The sequence below is a fragment of the Pongo abelii genome, chromosome 8 (genome assembly GCF_028885655.2).
Source record: "Pongo abelii isolate AG06213 chromosome 8, NHGRI_mPonAbe1-v2.0_pri, whole genome shotgun sequence".
NCBI classification, from domain to species: Eukaryota; Metazoa; Chordata; class Mammalia; order Primates; family Hominidae; genus Pongo; species Pongo abelii.
In genome coordinates, this window is record NC_071993.2 from 24,321,615 (window position 1) to 24,336,180 (window position 14,566).

Consider the following 14,566-nt stretch of genomic DNA (forward strand, 5'->3'; position numbering starts at 1 on the left):
AAGCTTAAAATACTGCCTGATCCATAGGAAATGCTTAACAGTTTTCAACTACCTTTTTAATAAGAGTGTTAGTATTAGTTTGAGTAACCCGAATCTTTTTCCTCCAAAGACTGTGACTTCAAAAAAAGTCACGTTGCCTTTTAAATGTCCAAATCGCAAAGTCCAAGCTGCATCTCTTTGCCATAAGTTTATCAATTTCCATGTGCCCCTCAGGCATTTCTGAATGTCCCATGGGGCTGTCTTGTACCCTCAGGAACATGTGCCTTGTGACACCTGCCATGTTCTCTTCCGTCATGGAAATGCACCATTCTAATTCCAGTTGATCTCTGTGATGACACTGTCAAGTCTACTGCCTCCTGACTTCTGGAGAAAGGGCTCAAGTCTCAGCAGGGGTAAGACGAGGGCTTCATTGGGCATGGAGGCAAGCTTTTCTGGGAGTTTTATGGAACGGCAATAGGACATGGAGTATGAGTTATCATTATTACCCCTGCCCAGTATGACTCAGAGACCACAAATGCAGGCCCTTCTATGTCTGTCTAGCTCTTGGCTTGCTGCCTTGCCAGCTGGGCAGCTTGTCCTTCACCAAAAGGTGTGTCCCAGGTATCTCTGCACATCTCAGCATCCACACCAACCACACCAGACCCTAGGGGAGAGGAGAGCATTTTTCCCATCCAAACCATGTGCACATATGTGCATGCTTGTGGACACGTGGACACACACACACACACACGAGTCTAAAGCTATACCTTGAAATCCCATTTCCTGTCACAGAAGAGGATTAACCAAGAAAGGCTTTGGGCTACCAAAAACTGAAAGTGGCAAGGAAGGATCCCCACCTAGAGGCTTCAGAGGGAGCATGACCCTCTCAACAACTTACTTTCAGACTTCTAGCCTCCAGAACTATGAGAAAATAAATGTCTCTCTTTTTAAGCAACTCAGTTTATGGTATTTTGTTATGGCAGTCCTCAGGAAACTAATCGAGGAACTACAGACTTTTTTTAAATTTTATTTATTCATTTCAATAGGTTGGGGGGGAGCAGGTGGTTATTCATGTTTAGTTACATGAATAAGTTCTTTAGTGGTGATTTGTGATATTTTGGTGCACCCATCACTGGAACAGTGTATAGTATACCCAGTGTGTAGTGTTTTTGTTGTTGTTGTTGTTGTTTTTGGAGATGGAGTCTCCCTCTGTCACCCAGGCTGGAGTGCAATGGCATGAGCTCACCTCACTGCAACCTCTGCCTCCTGGGTTCAACTGATTCTCTTGCCTCAGCCTTCCAAACAGATGGATTACAGGTGTGCACCACCATGCCTGGCTAATTTATTTTTTGTATTTTCAGTAGAGACAGGGTCTCACTGTGTTGGCCAGCGTGGTCTCAAACTCCTGTTCTCAGGTGATTTGCCCACGTTGGCCTCCCAAAGTGCTGGGATTACAGGCGTGAGCCACCACACCCAGCCCAATGTGTAGTCTTTTATCCTTCACGCCCCTTCCATCCTTTTCCCGAGTCTCCAAAGTCCATTGTATCATTCATATGCCTTCGCATCCCTATAGCTTAGCACCTTATAGTTTAGCATCATTATAGCTTAGCTCCCACTTATCAGTGAGAACATACAGTGTTTGGTTTTCCATTCCTGAGTTACTTCACCTAGAATAATGATCTCCAATTCCATCCAGGTAGCTGTGAATGCCATTATTTCACTCCTTTTTATGGCTGAATGGTATTCCATGGTGTATGTATGTTTGTGTATGTGTGTGTGTGTGTGTGTGTATGTGTATGGTTTTTCATTCCTGAGTTACTTCAATTAGAATTACAGTCTCCAATCTTATCCAGGTTGCTGCAAATGCCATTAATTCATTCTTTTTTGAGTAGTATTCCATTGTGTATGGAATTGGTGGGTTCTTGGTCTCACTGACTTCAAGAATGAAGCCACAGACCCTCACAGTGAGTGTTACAGTCCTTAAAGACGGTGTGTCCGGAGTTTGTTCCTTCTGATGTTCAGACGTGTTTGGAGTTTCTTCCTTCTGGTGGGTTCATGGTCTTGCTAGCTTCAGGAGTGAAGCTGCAGACCTTCATGGTGAGTGTTACCGTTCTTAAGGTGGCGCATCTGGAGTTGTTCCTTCCTCCCGTCCGGAGTTGTTCATGCCTCCCGGTGGGTTCGTGGTCTCGCTGGCCTCAGGAGTGAAGCCGCAGACCTTCATGGTGAGTGTTACAGCTCATAAAGGCAGTGCGGACCCAAACAGTGGGCAGCAGCAATATTTATTGCAAAGAGGGAAAGAATAACGCTTCCACGGTGTGGAAGGGGACCCAAGCGGGTTGGGGCTGCTGGCTCGGGCAGCCTGCTTTTATTCCCTTATCTGGCCCCACCCACATCCTGCTGATTAGTCCATTTTACAGAGAGCTGATTGGTCCATTTCGCAGAGAGCTGATTGGTCTGTTTTGACAGGGTGTTGATTGGTGCTTTTACAATCCCTGAGCTGGACACAGAGTGCTGATTGGTGCATTTACAATCCTCTAGCTAGACATAAAAGTTCTCCAAGTCTCCACTAGATTAGCTACACACAAAGCACTGATTGGTGCATTTACAAACCTTCAGCTAGACACAGAGTGCTGATTGGTGCATTTACAATCCTTTAGCTAGACACAAAAGTTCTCCAAGTCCCCACTAGATTAGCTAGACACAGAGCACTGATTGGTGCGTTTACAAACCTTTAGCTAGACACAGAGTGCTGATTGGTGCATTTACAATCCTCTAGCTAGACATAAAAGTTCTCTAAGTCCCCACTAGATTAGCTAGACACAGAGCACTGATTGGTGCATTTACAAACCCTTGGCTAGACATAGAGTGCTGATTGGTGCATCCACGAACCCCAAGCTAGACACAGAGTGCTGATTGGTGCATTTACAATCCTCCAGGTAGACATAAAATTTCTCCAAGTCCCCACCCGACTCAGGAGCCCAGCTGGCTTTACCTAGTGGATCCTGCACCAGAGCCACGGGCAGAGCTGCCAACCAGTCCTGCGCTGCGCGCCCACGATCCTCGGCCCTTGGGCGGTTGATGGGACTGGGCACCATGGAGCAGGGGGTGGCGCCCATCGGTGAGGCTCAAGCCATGCAGGAGCCCACGGGGCAGGGGAGGCTCAGGCATGGCAAGCTGCAGGTCCTGAGCCCTGCACCACGGGGAGGTGGTTGAGGCCTGGTGAGAATTTGAGCACAGCATAGGCGGGCTGGCAGTGCTGGGTGACCCGGCGCACCCTCCGCAGCTGCTGGCCCGGGTGCTAAGTCCCTCACTGCCCGGGGCTGGTGGTGCCAGCCAGCTGCTCTGAGTGCGGGGCCTGCTGAGCCTGTGCCCACCATGCGCAGCCCCGATTCCCACCCGTGCCTCTCCCTCCACACTTCCCCACAAGCACAGGGAGCCAGCTTAGGCCTTGGCCAGCCCAGAGAGGGGCTCCCACAGTGCAGTGGCAGGCTAAACAGCTCCTCAAGCATGGCCAGAGTGGACGCCAAGGCTTAGGAGGCACCGAGAGCGAGTGAGGGCTGCTAGCACGTTGTCACCTCTCACCATCATATATATGTATATTACAATTTCTTTGTTATATATATCACATATATCTTTGTATCATATATATCTTTATCATATATATATATCACAATTTCTTTATCTACTCATTGATCAGTGGACATTTAGGCTGGTTCCATATTTTTGCAATTGTGAATTGTGTTGCTATAAACATGCACACGCAAGTATCCTTTTCACATAATGACTTCTTTTCCTCTGGATACACAGTAATGGGATTGCTGGATCAAATGGTAGAACTACAGACATTTTTTGACCTGTGACATATGTAAATCTGTATAATAAAGATATTCTACTACTTTTACAAATGTCTACAAAGATGACAGTTTAAAAATCTCAACTCAGAAAAAAAGTACACAAAATTCCAATCAATGCCTATATTTATTTTTCCCCAAGCAATTAGACAAATTGAAGGTGGTGGGGGAGGCTAGCTTCACTTGATTTCCAGTGAATAGTGCTGATGAGTCAGGACCATTACATCTCTCAGAAAATGCCCTGTAAAAAGCAAAATCTGAGTGTTGTGTTTACTGAAGTGATACCATATGTTGGTTGATTAACAAGTTGTCAGAATATTAGAAGTTCTTGGCTGATTGCAAGAAGGAGCATCTGTTTGCTGGATCCTTTATCTAATGTGTGTACAGATAGCACCAGGTCTGGTGCTTTTCCTAAATATCAAATATAAATTCCTGTAGTATTTAGCTTTTAGAGAGTAACACCGATGTATAGCTAGAGTTGAAGATGTTTATTCTGAGGAGAGCAAATTAAGGCCAGATAAAAAGATAAGTGCGCATATAAAAGTGTGTCATTTAGCATTGTTTTACCATTATCCCTGACATTATGTACCACAGTGAATGTTTACATTAATGTCACTTGAATAGGGATTTAGGAAAAAGAAAAAGAAGAAAAATCTCTTTTAGAGCTGTTTATTGTTTTATCTGTTGATGGAATTTAATAATGCTTTATTTGTATAAAGTGACTTACAGTTTATAAATACTTTCACATTGAATTCTCACAACATTGTAAAAGATGGCAAGGAATCCTATCCCCATTTCATGGATGAAGAATCTGCAGTTGAGTTGGGATACATCCATCTGGCTTAAACATGGTGAAACCAGGACATAAAGCCAGGTCTTCTGAGGTGCTATAATGGGATTTACTCAGGGTGAAATTCTGGACTTTTCCTTTGTAACATCCTGCATCTGTTCTCTACCACCTTTGATAACAGCCAGCCACCATATATTAGATTGTACCATTTTAATTTCTGCCAGTAAATTCCTTTTCACTGCCCATCAAAGCAGACATAAAATAAGTAAAGGGAGGAAAAAGGACTCTTCTTATGTTAACTGAGTTCAAAGTTAGAATTAGATTTCAGTTGTTCCATTTCCTTTGAAGTTTCTCAGCACCCATGGTCTTAGAACTAAATGGCTCTGTGATATGACGTACATTTCACCTTTTTCTTTAGCCTGAGTTTTTTTTGTTCTATATTTTTACAACATACAGGAAGACTATGTTATGGAGAATTTTTTTAATGTTTCAGTGAAATGGGACATATTAGGAAAAACAGAGTAGTTTCTTTTAAGTATCCCAAATTTTAGTTACTTATTTAAATCATAAGTCAGATATCACTTTTGAGCATTTCTTCCTATTATTCATTTGCTTAATGTAGGGGAGGAAAAAAATAACTTTTTCTTTACCCTCTTAGAGTCAGTGGCTGGGGTCTGTGAATTAAACTGACAAAAGACAATTAACACGAGAAAGTGTTTATCTCCCATGTACACAGAAGGCCTCACAGAAAAGAAGTAAAAACCTTCAAAAAGTACTTAGGCATTGATGCTTATATACCATTTTAACAAAGAGCAATAAATTGTGGATAAGTGACAAGACGAAGTAAAAGGCTTTTGGGCTTCTGATATGATTTGGATCTGTGTCCCCACCCAAATCTTGTCTTCAATTTTAATCCCTAGTATTGGAGGTAGGGCCTGGAGGGAGGTGATTGGATCATGGGGGTGGTTTCTAATGATTTAGCACCGTCCCCCCAGTGCTGTCTCATGATAGACTTCTCATGAGATCTGGTTATTTAAAAGTGTGTGGTACCTCCCCCCTCACTTCCTCCTGCTCTGGCTATGTGAAGATATGCCTGCTTCCCCTCCACCTTTTGCTATGATTGTAAGTTTCCTGAGGCCTCCCCAGCCATGCTTTCTGTATAGCCTGCAAAACCAGGAGCCAATTAAACCTCTTTTCCCTTTAAATTGCCCAGTCTCAGGAATTTCTTTCTTTCTTTTCTTTTTTTTTCTGAGATGGAGTCTCACTCTGTCACCCAGGCTGGAGTGCAGTGGCACCATCTCGGCTCACTGCAACCTCTGCCTCCCAGGTTCAAGTGATTCTCATCCCTCAGCCACCCAAGTAGCTGGGACTACAGGCGCATGCCACCACATCCGGCTAATTTTTTGTATTTTTAGTAGATGGGGTTTCACCATGTTGGCCAGGCTGGTCTTGAACTCCTGACCTCAAGTGATCTGCCTGTGTCAGCTTCCCAAAGTGCTGGGATTACAGGCATGAGCCACCACACCTGGTCCAGGAATTTCTTTATAGTAGTGCAAGAACAGACTAATACAGCTTCTATGTGCAACAAATTGTAGGAAAGTAAGTATATGGAGGAAACTAGTGGAAGATGTGGATTATTTAATTAGTTTTATTATGCAGACTCAAGTTATTACAATCTTCAGTGATAAGGGTTATCTCCTTTTCCTGGTACGAAATTTATCCCCTGCTTTTAGGCAAAAATAGGGGTGGCAGAGAGTTCCTTCTGTATCTGCTGTTTCTCAATTGCCTTTGACTCAGAAAAATCCTTACGCCAAAGTGGCCTCTTTTAAGGTGGCTTACTCTGCTCACCTTCATTAACTTTGAGGACCTCTACGGTCAGGTCCTTCCCTATCTTTCCAGCTATATCCTCAACTCTTCTGAACCTTTTTGTTGTTTTTTTTGTTTGTTTGTTTGTTTTTTGAGACAGGGTCTCGCTCTGTCACCCAGGCTAGAGTGCAGTGGCACAATCTCGGCTCACTGCAACCTCCACCTCCTGAGTTCAAGCAATTCCCCTTCCTCAGCCTCCTAAGTAGCTGGGATTAAAGGTGCGTGCCACTATACCTGGCTAGTTTTTATATTTTTAATAGAGATGTGGTTTCACCATGTTGGCAAAATGCTGCCTGTCTTGCTCTGTGATTTTCCTCCTCTGAACTCATATACTCATACTCATCTCTCTGTAATACCATTTCCTTTCCTCTTCTCCTTCCCAACCTTACCCATCCTTCAACTCAAGTTCAAATTTATTTTCCTATTTCAGTGTCTTCCCAGACCTCCAGCTTTATCAAGTGGCTTTTCCTTCCAAATATTTTGAAGATACGTATCATTGTCTGAGGAATTAATTTGACAATCTGTCAGTTAGTCCTGTAGTTGTGTTGTTTTAAGTTATGTGAGTCTTCTATTGTTATTTAACTTCTCACATTTTGCTCCCTTTTGTCTCTTTAACCTCAGTCATGCTTCTCTCTCTTGCTCATGTCTGTAATCCTGGAGTATTGCTTTCCAAAGTGTGAGTCAAGAACAGTCTGAGTCAAAATTCATCCCCTATTGTTGTTGAAAAGGTAGGGTCCTGATACTGATTATGGATCAGCTAAATTGGCTTCCCAAATGATTCCTCTGCATAGTGAAGTTTATGAATCATTGATGTAGACAGCACATGTTACTCATTCATTTATCCATGCAACAACTATTTGAGCACACGTTAGGTACTAGTTACCTGGGATACAGTAGTGAGTCTGGCAGACATGGTCCCTGTTACCTTGGAATTTCTTATTTAGTTTGGAAGACAGACAATGAACAAGGACTTAACATATGATGTGGGTTACAAAGGAGAGATGTAAAGAGCTGTGGAAATATCTAAGAAGGAAACCTAATCTGGCAAGTGCAGGTATCAGGGAATATTTCTCAGAGGATATGGAGTTGAGACCTAAAGAGAAGTAGGACCTGGCTAGATGAAGTGAGAGGGGGAAGGATGAAAGGCCAAAGGAATCACCTGTAGAAAGGCTCTGAGGTGGGAAAGAGCATGCCCTCTTCTTTGGAGGGACAAGGGACAAGATCAACCTAACTTGAGTCTCCAGGTCAAAGGAGAAAAGTGATAGGAAGAAGAGCTAGCGAGATAATGCATGGCTGGATTATGGGGGGCTTTGAGGCCATGATAAGGAGTTTGGAACTTCCTAAGTGTAGTAGGAAACAACTAATGGAGAACGGCCTGATCAATTTTGTCATTCAGTTTATTTCAGTTCTAGAACGTAACAAGAATGTACCTGGAAACATGATTAAGGGACATAATGTAATATTCCAGGAGAAAGGAGACGATAGTTTTGTCCAGGTTGGTGGCAGTAGGATCGATTCAAATGGTTCTTAGGAGACAGATTAGATGGAATTTAGTCATTAATTCCTTTTTGGGTGAGAGAAAGGGAAGTGTCAAGGATGTCTCTGATTTTTGTTTTAATAACATTTTGTGGAACCATATAACACTGAGGACCAGGTTTTAAGGACAAAAGTTCAGTTCTGGGTACACAGGTTTTGGAGTACCTACAGAGCATTCAGGTGGAACATGCCTGTTCTTTTTCATATTTCTCACGGAAAGGGGGAATTTTAAGTGGGGCTTTGAGAGAATTGTGGTATTTAGATGAGCACGAGTGGGATCCAGTTAAAGGACCACAAATATGCTTATCTACCAAAAGGGTCCCTTTGTGTCTTTTTTCTTACTTGATGCTTAGTGATGCACTGAATTCATAGTTCCATATTTTTAAATCCATCTTCAGAAATGACTGTGTTGGCCGGAAGCAGTGGCTTATGCCTGTAATCCCAGCACTTTGGGAGGCTGAGGCAGGCGGATCACTTGAGGCCAGGAGTTTGACACCAGCCTGGCCAACATAGTGAAACTCCGTCTCTACTAAAAATACAAAAATTAGCTGGGCATGGTGGTGTGCACCTGTAGTCCCAGCTACTCAGGAGGCTAAGGCAGGTGTATTGCTTGAACCTGGGGTGGTGGGGGGAGGGCTGCAGTGAGCCGAGATCGCACCACTGCACTCCAGCCTGGACGACAGAGCAAGACTCCATCACACACACACACACACAGACTGTTCTCTAAGGAGATTATGATGGCTTTGTTTGTTTGTCTGTCTTCGTTTTGTTTTGTTATGAAGTGATTTGAGTCAATGAGTCTCTTTGCATGGATTGTATTTATGTTGGTCCTTTGGATGGGGGTAAGTTAAGGGTAGGGGCATATGTTCTTTAAAGTTAATCTATAAACACAATTTGTATTTTGCTTAATGTAGTATATTAATCAGTTATGGGTAAGTTCAGACATACTTGAGGATATGAGAGAACTCCCATGAAGAGAATAAGTGAAAGCAGAACTATAACATTTTATACTAAAATTGTAGTGCTCCTGGTAAACATGTTTGGAGAGGGATTTTAGGAGATTATTTGCAAGAATGAGTTGGTGTTTGATAACAATACACTCTATTATGCAAGGGGCTATGGTTTCAACATGATTTGTTTGCCCCCACCAAAATGCGTGTCAAAATGTGATCCCCAATGTGGTGGTGTTAGGAGATGGGATATAGTGAGAGGTGTTTAGGTCATAGATGTGGATCCCTCGAGAAAGACTTAGTGCCATTCTTGTAGTGAATGAATTCTTGTTCTGAAGGGACTGAATTAGTGCCCACAAGAGCGGGTTGCTATAAAGCTGGGACACCCCCCAGGTTTCCTCTTTTCACACACGTCTGCTTCACCTTTGGCCTTCTCTACCATGTATGATATAGCACAAAAGCCCTCACCAGACGTCAAGGTGATACCCTTGAACTTCCCAGCCTGCAGAATGATGAGCTAAATAAACCTCTTTTCTCTATAAATTACCCAGTTTCAGGTACTCTTTTATAGCAACACAAAATGGATGAAGACACATTTCACAGAACTATTCAGATATAGCCAAATTTCCAAAAAAGAGGAAATAATGGAAAGCTACAGATTCCCCTTCTACCCCTTCTCTTCTGATTGTCCTTCCCCTCTTTCTGTTAGTCATCTGCTTCTCATTCATCTTCAGAAAAGAGAATAATGAAAAAAAGACAGTGGGGCTAAATTACTCTGTGTCCTAATAATAATTCCCCCAAATCATTATTTGCTGCATTTTGAAAATTATGCAAAAGGCTTTAAAACTAAGCATGAATGATAGAATGTAAAAGTGGGTCCTTTGGTTGTCCTCATGCATTCCAGTATGAGAAATCCTTCCACACAATTCCTAGGCAATCCTCAACTAGCCTCTTCTTGGTTATTCTTAGCAGCGGGGAACTCCCTCTCTATTTTAGGAAACAACCATTTATTCCCACTAAATCTGGTTAGACTGAATATCTTTCCTAAAAATGAATCAAAATTAGTCTACCTCGTGGAATGGTTCTGCACCTCACAGCAACACAGAAGGAATCTATTCTATATTCTACATGACAGCCTTTCAAATATATTAAGACAACTGCCAGGTCTCTTCAAGTCTTTTCTTCTGCAAACTAAATATCCCCAATTCCCTCAAATACATTTCTTATAGAACACAGTGTCTGCATTCTTCACCATCTTTACAAAAACATATCTCCCCTAAGCCCTCTCAAAGGACAATCACCCCTTTCTGAGTGACACTCACACTTTAAACAGCACCATCTATAGTAGGACAGCTGCCTCTTGGTTATTCTTGGGTTTACTTTTAATGACAAACACTTTAGCTTTCAACAGAGCCAGTGAGTGGAGACTTAGGGTTGTGTGCTGTTTTTAAAGCTCAAGCTTTCCAGGGTGGGTGGAATGTGTAGGTATGGTTTAAAACAGAAGTGGTTTTTCATTTGTGGGACTTGAAATGGGCTGAATCCCAGCGGAATCACTGGGTAATAAATGGGAGGGGTTTTAAATTTCATCCCCTTTTTCACTTTTATGTGGCAGTTGTACCTTAATCTGCTTTTAAGAGCAGCTGTTGTAACAGATGTTCATTTTAGATAGTATCTTTTTTTGAAAGTATACCCAGCAAATCCTTTTCATAAAGAGATGTTTATGAAAGCCCAAAACTTTTTTCTAATGCAAATAAGCTATCATTTGTGCAGCACCTTCAGACTATCACTCACACAGACTAAGCACCTTCAAAGCGCACAATCCTGAAGTATATGTTATGGGAGATTTCCCATGAAGCCAAAGCCCCATTTTGGCCTCAAGAAACTCCCAATGCACTGATTGCTGTCCAGCAGCAGGATTCCAGCCCATGGGGAGGTCACTGGTCAACAGAGCAGGGCTAGGAGAAACAGAAAAGCTGGCTGCAATACTGGCAGTATTCAATTCAAAACCAGGAGCACGTGATTGTCCCTTTTCCTAGTTTTCCTTTCTGCCAGATTTTTGGCTCTGGCCCCATAAGTGGTCATTCAAACCAGATGAGGTCTTTATATTTGGAAATCACAGAGACGCTGGAGAATTCTGCTGTTGGTTGGTACAGGGACAGAAAACTATATTTATAATCTCAGAAAAAAATATGTATTTCTCTCATTACATATAGTATCTAATATAGGTATATGTGACATTTATAAAATATATGTTTCTGTATGTAAAAAGAGAAAGAGATACATAGGCTGAAATTTTTTTTAATCAATAAAAGTTCTATCTGAAATAAAACAGGATGCCCTTAAGAAGAGACTGCTCTTACTAGTCTCTATTCTCCACCAATCTCTCATCTAGAAGGGGAAATTCTTTGCTAAAGAGGGAACTCTCAGAATCACCATTTGCCCACCTGTCTCTGTTGTGGGAGTCTTCACACTTCTACTACATATGTAGTAAAACCCACAGGTAACCTGCAGGATAAGGAATTCCAGGTGGGGTAGGTTACAGTTACATACAAGGACACTACTCTGTTCCACAGTTTGGTTGGTCAAGGCTTAATGAGAATCTCCTCCAAGACATTTGCTTCAGCATCTCCTTGCAAGTCCTCGAACTCCTCCTTTGTTGTAACTATCTGTTATTTTGTTACTTTTAATTTATTTAAATTAATCCATACCCATGATTTTAAAAATCAAAGACTACTAAATCATACTCCTATTACCTAATTTATCAGCTTTAAAGAATCAACTCTTGGCCACGTATGGTGGCTCATGCCTGTAATCCCAGCACTTTGGGAGGCCGAGGAGGATGGATCACTTGAGGTAAGGAGTGTGAGACCAGCCTGGCCAACATGGTGAAGACCCATCTCTACTAAAATTACAAAAATTTGCCAAGCGTGGTGGCTCACACCCCTAATTGCAGCTACTTGGGAGGCTGAGGCAGGAGAATTGCTTGAACCCAGGAGGCAGAGGTTGCAGTGAGCTGAGATCGCACCACTGCACTCTAGCCTGAGTGACAAGAGCAAAATTCCATCTCAAAAAAAAAAAAAAATTGCAAAACTTAGCAGAATGTGGTGGCAGGTGCCTGTAATCCCAGCTACTCAGAGGCTGAGACAGGAGAATCGCTGGAACCTGGGAGGCAGAGGTTGCAGTGAGCTGAGATCCCACCACTACACTCCAGCCCTGGTGACAGAGCAAGGCTCTGTATTTAAAAAAAAAAAAAAAAAAAAAAAAGATTCTGCATTTGAAAAATGAGGAAAATCAACATATTTATTCTAATTTCTGTCTTCCCTTCCCTTCCCCTTCCCAACACATGTTAGCAATATTATTTTTAAATGGTCATTGCTCATAAAATTTAAGTTCTGAAATCATCATTCTATGCTTGTCTTATTTTTAGTTTTAGTACTAAGTGGGTTCAGTCCTAAAAGCAGCCCTTTTGACCTGACTTTTTCAATTTTGTGTTGGATGACTGGGGTTTGGACTTCCAATATTTCCTCAGAAGGACTCATGGGAACTATTTTGCTGAGAATTTAAATTTGAAAATCCTCTGGCTTTATACTTGGTTGACAGTGTTGAGAGTAAAATTCTTGAGTCATACTTTACATCTCTGAAGACTTTGTGTCTATTATCCACTGCCTTCCAGAGTTGACTTTTTTCTCACTTACGATTTGATCTGTACTCATTTTTTCTTAGCCTATATTTCCATGTGTCAATTCATGTCCTTTATTTCAATAAAACTTCTTGAATTATCTTCAGATATAATTATACCTTTTCCTCTTCCAATTACTTGATTTTCTCCAGTGATACCTGTTACTTAGAACGCGGATCTTTGTTGTGTCTCCCATCTATACATTTTTAATCTGGCCAGGCGCAGTGGCTCACCCCTGTAATCCCACCACTTTGAGAGGCTGAGGAGGGCAGATCACCTGAGGTCAGGAGTTCAAGACCAGCCTGGCCAACATGGTGAAATCCCTTCTTTACTAAAAGTGCAAAAATTAGCCAGGCATGGTGGTGGGTGCCTGTAATCCCAGCTATCACGGAGGCTGAAGCATAAGAATCACTTGAACCTGGAAGGCAGAGGCTGCAGTGAGCCGAGATGGTGGCACTCCACTCCAGCGTGGGTGACAGAGTGAGACTCCGTCTAAAGAAAAACAAAACAAAAAAATTTTAATCTAATATTTTTCATTCCGTTTTCTCTTCCCCAATTCGTTTTACTCAGTTTCCTCAAATGTACTCTCTGTGACTCAGGCTATGTTTTTCGGCATCATCTCTTCTGCTCTACTCCTCTTCCAACGGTACCTCATTTTTACAATGGTTTTATTGATCTGCCTTTGAGATTCTCTGTACAGCCCTGGTCTGCCAGTCTGACCATTGTCCATTGGATCTGTTCATAAACAATTGCAGAAAACCCTGATTATAGACCCCATCTTTGACTCAATTTTTCCTAACATGAGCTCCCTGTCTTGTCACTTGTCACAGCATCCTGGGTCCACTGCCTCCCTTTCTCTCATTCTTTTCTCTTTTGTATTTGCTCATATAACCTTTGTGGCTAACTGAGCTAATGGTGATTAATCTGCTCAGAGTTTCTCCCTTTTCGCTGCCTCCCAGGTCATTTATTTCCTTTCTCAGTTCAGAGGGTCCGGCTTCCAAAAAATGTCACTGCTCTATACTTCTTCATCTCCCTTCACTCATTAGTATGTTCTGCACTTTTAATTCATTTCCACTTGGTTATAAAACATCATAACTATCAGCAGAGAAAGAGAACCTGTACACTTGAAGATTCAGCATGCAGTCCTGAGGGGGTGTGCCTCCTGCATTCAATTTCTTTGAAATCCAGCATTTTATCTCAGAAAATAAGGCAATGGCCAGGCGCAGTGTCTCACACCTGTAATCCCAGCACTTTGGGAGGCTGAGGCGGGTGGATCACCTGAGGTCAGGAGTTCGAGACCAGCCTGACCAACATGGAGAAACCCCATCTCTACTAAAAAAACAAAATTAGCCAGGCACAGTGGCACATGCCTGTAATCCCAGCTACTCAGGAGGCTGAGGCAGGAGAATCGCTTGAACCCCGGAGGCGGAAGTTGCAATGAGCCGAGATGGCACCATTGCATTCCAGCCTGGGCAACAAGAGCAAAACTCCGTCTCAAAAAAAAAAGAAAGAAAAGAAAAGAAGGCAATAGGCCAGGTGCAGTGGCTGATGCCCGTAATCCCAGCACTTTGGGAGGCCAAGGCAGGCAGATCACTTGAGGTCAGGAGTTCAAGACCAGCCTGGCCAACATGGCAAAACCTCATCTCTACAAAAAATACAAAAATTAGCCAAGCATTGTGGCAGCACCTGTAATCCCAGCTACTCGGGAGGCTGAGTCAGGAGAATCGCTCAAGCCTGGGAGGCAGAGTTTGCAGTGAGCCGAGAACCCACCACTGCACTCCAGCCCTGGTGACAGAGCCAAAAAAAAATAAAAGAAAGAAAGAAAGAAACAAAAGAAGGTAGTAATTTTATCCAACACCATAATATCTGTGTTTGTTTTAAATATGTTTATTTGTAGTGTTTTAAGTGACTTAGC

The 14,566-nt window shown here is 42.5% G+C and overlaps 1 protein-coding gene across 1 annotated transcript in view; it reads left to right on the forward strand.

Annotated features, from left to right (window-relative positions):
* Window positions 1-316: 316 nt before the first annotated feature.
* Window positions 317-14,566, forward strand: part of KIAA1217 (KIAA1217 ortholog) — a 380,568-nt gene continuing 366,318 nt past the window's right edge. The window contains exon 1 of the mRNA XM_054522069.2: window positions 317-392. Within this exon, the coding sequence (XP_054378044.1) occupies window positions 332-392 (61 nt within the window). The 5' untranslated portion in view covers window positions 317-331. The remainder of the gene's footprint in view (window positions 393-14,566) is intronic.